General features: G+C 52.6%; 1 protein-coding gene across 1 annotated transcript; it reads right to left on the reverse strand.

Moving 5' to 3' along the window:
• Nucleotides 1–1240: 1240 nt before the first annotated feature.
• On the reverse strand, nt 1241–1678 carry LOC121273111 (transmembrane protein 238-like). Its single transcript, XM_041180085.1, has one exon. It carries the CDS (start codon nt 1676–1678, stop codon nt 1241–1243), a length of 438 nt encoding a protein of 145 aa, XP_041036019.1.
• Nucleotides 1679–2985: the final 1307 nt, after the last annotated feature.

The following is a 2985-nucleotide window of genomic DNA, read 5'->3' on the forward strand; positions in this document are numbered from 1 at the left end:
GGAGAGTAATACAGGGATATCTGTAAAATTCTCATCCTCCTCTCCAAATCCCTCCCTCAAAACCTCCCTCCCTATCTCTGTAACCTCCTCCAGCCCCTACAATTCTCATCCTCCTGTTCAAATCCCTCCCTCAGCCCCTCCCTATCTCTGTAACCTCCTCCAGCCCCTACAATTCTAATCCTCCTGTTCAAATCCCTCCCTCAGCCCCCCTCCCTCCCTATCTCTGTAACCTCCTCCAGCCCCTACAATTCTCATCCTCCTGTTCAAATCCCTCCCTCATCCCCTCCCTCCCTATCTCTGTAACCTCCTCTAGCCCCCACAATTCTCATCCTCCTGTTCAAATCCTTCCCTCACCCCCTCCCTCCCTATCCCTGTAACCTCCTCCAGCCCCTACAATTCTTATCCTCCTGTTCAAATCCCTCCCTCATCCCCTCCCTATCTCTGTAACCTCCTCCAGCCCCTACAATTCTCATCCTCCTGTGCAAATCCCTCCCTCATCCCCTCCATCCCTATCCCTGTAACCTCCTCCAGCCTCTACAATTCTCCTCCTTTTTTAATCCCTCCCTCACCTCCCCCCTCCTTATCTCTCTAACCTTCTCCAGCCCCTACAATTCTCAGCCTCCTGTACAAATCCCTCCCTCACCCCACTCCCTATCTCTGTAATCTCCTCCAACCCCTACAATTCTCATCCTCCTGTTCAAATCCCTCCCTCACCCCCTCCCTCCCTATCTCTGTAACCTCCTCCAGCCCCTACAATTCTCACCCTCCTCTTCAAATCCCTCCCTCACCCTCTCACTCCCTATGTCTGTAACCTCCTCCAAACTCTACAATTCTCACCCTCCTGATCAAATCCCTCCCTCTGTATCTCTGGAACCTCCTATAACCCTCCGAGATCTCTCCGCTCCTCCGATTCTGGCCTCTCGAGCATCCCCCGATTCCCATCGCTCCACCGATGGCAGTAGGACCTTCAGCTGCCTGGGGGGGTGGTTGGGGGGGCGTAAGCTCTGGAATTCCTTTCCTAAACCTCTCCTCCTCTCTCAGACTCTCGTTGAAAACCCTCTGCCCGTGATTTGGGTCTCTTGTCGATAATATCTCTTCACGTGACTTGGGTGTTGAACTGTTGAGTGATAATCGTCTCTGCAGGAGGCTGCAGTTGATATGTAAATGCAACAGGTGTCGTTGGCTCCCTCTCTGAGTCTCTTGGCCCGCCGTTGGTTTCGAACCTCTTACCTCTAACGTCTTAATCCATGGCGCGGCCTCCTTGAGGCTCTTCAGCCTTGCTCCCTCGCTCCTCCTGATGGCCCCTGTCCCCCCTCTTGGGGTGTGGGCTGATATCCCGAGTCGTTCCTGCCCTGGTTATCCGGCCTTCACCGTTCCTCATGGAGATGCTGCGGGAGATCTTTCGGACGATGCGCTGGAGTTTGGTGTCCCTGGGGTGGTAGTCGTTGCCAAGCTCCTCCCAGGTGATCTCAATGTTGCCGGTGTACCAGAAGACCCAGCCGATGAGGCTGGCGAAGACCACAATGGCCCCCGTGTAGATCAGCATGTCCCCGTAGTCACGACCCCCCCACTGCAGGTTCCCGAAGATACCCACCAGCAAGGTCACCAATCCCACCGCGTCCAGCACCACGGCTAAGCACAGCGCGTAGGTACAGCGGTTTAGACCAGTCAGAGCCATTCCAGCTAACGCAATTCCCCTTCTCACTGTCTCCTTCTTACTCTCCCTCAATCCCTTCCTCACTCTCTCCCTCAATCCCTTCGTCACTCTCTCACTGTCTCCTTCTTACTCTCCCTCAATCCCTTCCTCACTCTCTCCCTCAATCCCTTATCACTCTCTCACTGTCTCCTTCTTACTCTCCCTCAATCCCTTAGCACTCTGTCTCCTTCTTACTCTCCCTCAATCCCTTCGTCACTCTCTCCCTCAATCCCTTATCACTCTCCCTCAATCCCTTTTCACTCTCTCACTGTCTCCTTCTTACTCTCCCTCAATCCCTTCGTCACTCTCTCTCTCAATCCCTTATCACTCTCCCCCAATCCCTTATCACTCTCCCTCAATCCCTTATCACTCTCTCCTTCTTACTCTCCCTCAATCCCTTCGTCACTCTCTCCCTCAATCCCTTCTCACTCTTCTCACTATCTCCTTCTTACTCTCCCTCAATCCCTTCGTCACTCTCTACCTCAATCTCTTTATCACTCTCCCTCAATCTCCTTATCTCTCCTTCAAGGCCCTTTATCACTCCCTCAATCCCTTTATCTCTCTCCTTATCACTCTCCCCCAATCTCTTTATCACTCTCTCCCTCAATCTCCTTATCACGCTCGCCCTCAATCTCTCTATCACACTCTCCCTCAATCTCTCTATCACGGTCTCCCTCAATCTCTATATCACGCTCTCCCTCAATCTCTTTACCACTCTCCCTCAATCTCTTTATCACTCTCCCTCAAGACCCTTTATCTCTCCCTCAATCTCTTTAACTCTCCCTGAATCTCCTTATCTCTCTCCCTCAATCTCCTTATCACACCCCCAACATCTTTATCACTCTCTCCCTCAATCTCCTTATCACTCCCTCAATCCCTTCATCACTTGGCCTGTATTACTATCTCTCTCTCAATCTCTTTAATGCTCTCTCTGTCTCTCTTCCACGCTCTCTGTATTACTCCCTCCCCCTCACTCGCCTCCCCTCGCTCCCTTTATCTCTCTCTCCCCTTCGATCCCTCCCACGCTCTCTCTCTCTCTCTCTCTCTCCCTCGAGCTGGGTCCCTTTCACACAATCTGTCTCCCAGTCCCTTCCACTCTCTCCTCTGATCTCTCACGATCGCTCCCACATTCTATCTCCCTCTTCCCTCTGTCCTTCTCTCTCTCCCTCTCTCGCCAGTGCTTCAATTTCCTGAACTCTTGCCAATTGATCGTCCCCTGCCCCTTTGGTCTCCTTTGCCTTTCTCTCTGCTCCTGCTGCCTCCTCTCGCTCTCTCTTACGTTATCCCCA

The sequence above is a fragment of the Carcharodon carcharias genome, chromosome 39 (genome assembly GCF_017639515.1).
Source record: "Carcharodon carcharias isolate sCarCar2 chromosome 39, sCarCar2.pri, whole genome shotgun sequence".
Taxonomy (NCBI): Eukaryota; Metazoa; Chordata; class Chondrichthyes; order Lamniformes; family Lamnidae; genus Carcharodon; species Carcharodon carcharias.

What these genes read in the sequence shown, in the direction of transcription:
- LOC121273111 (XM_041180085.1), bottom strand. Translation starts at nt 1,678, where the DNA reads ATGGCTCTGACTGGTCTAAACCGCTGTACCTACGCGCTGTGCTTAGCC.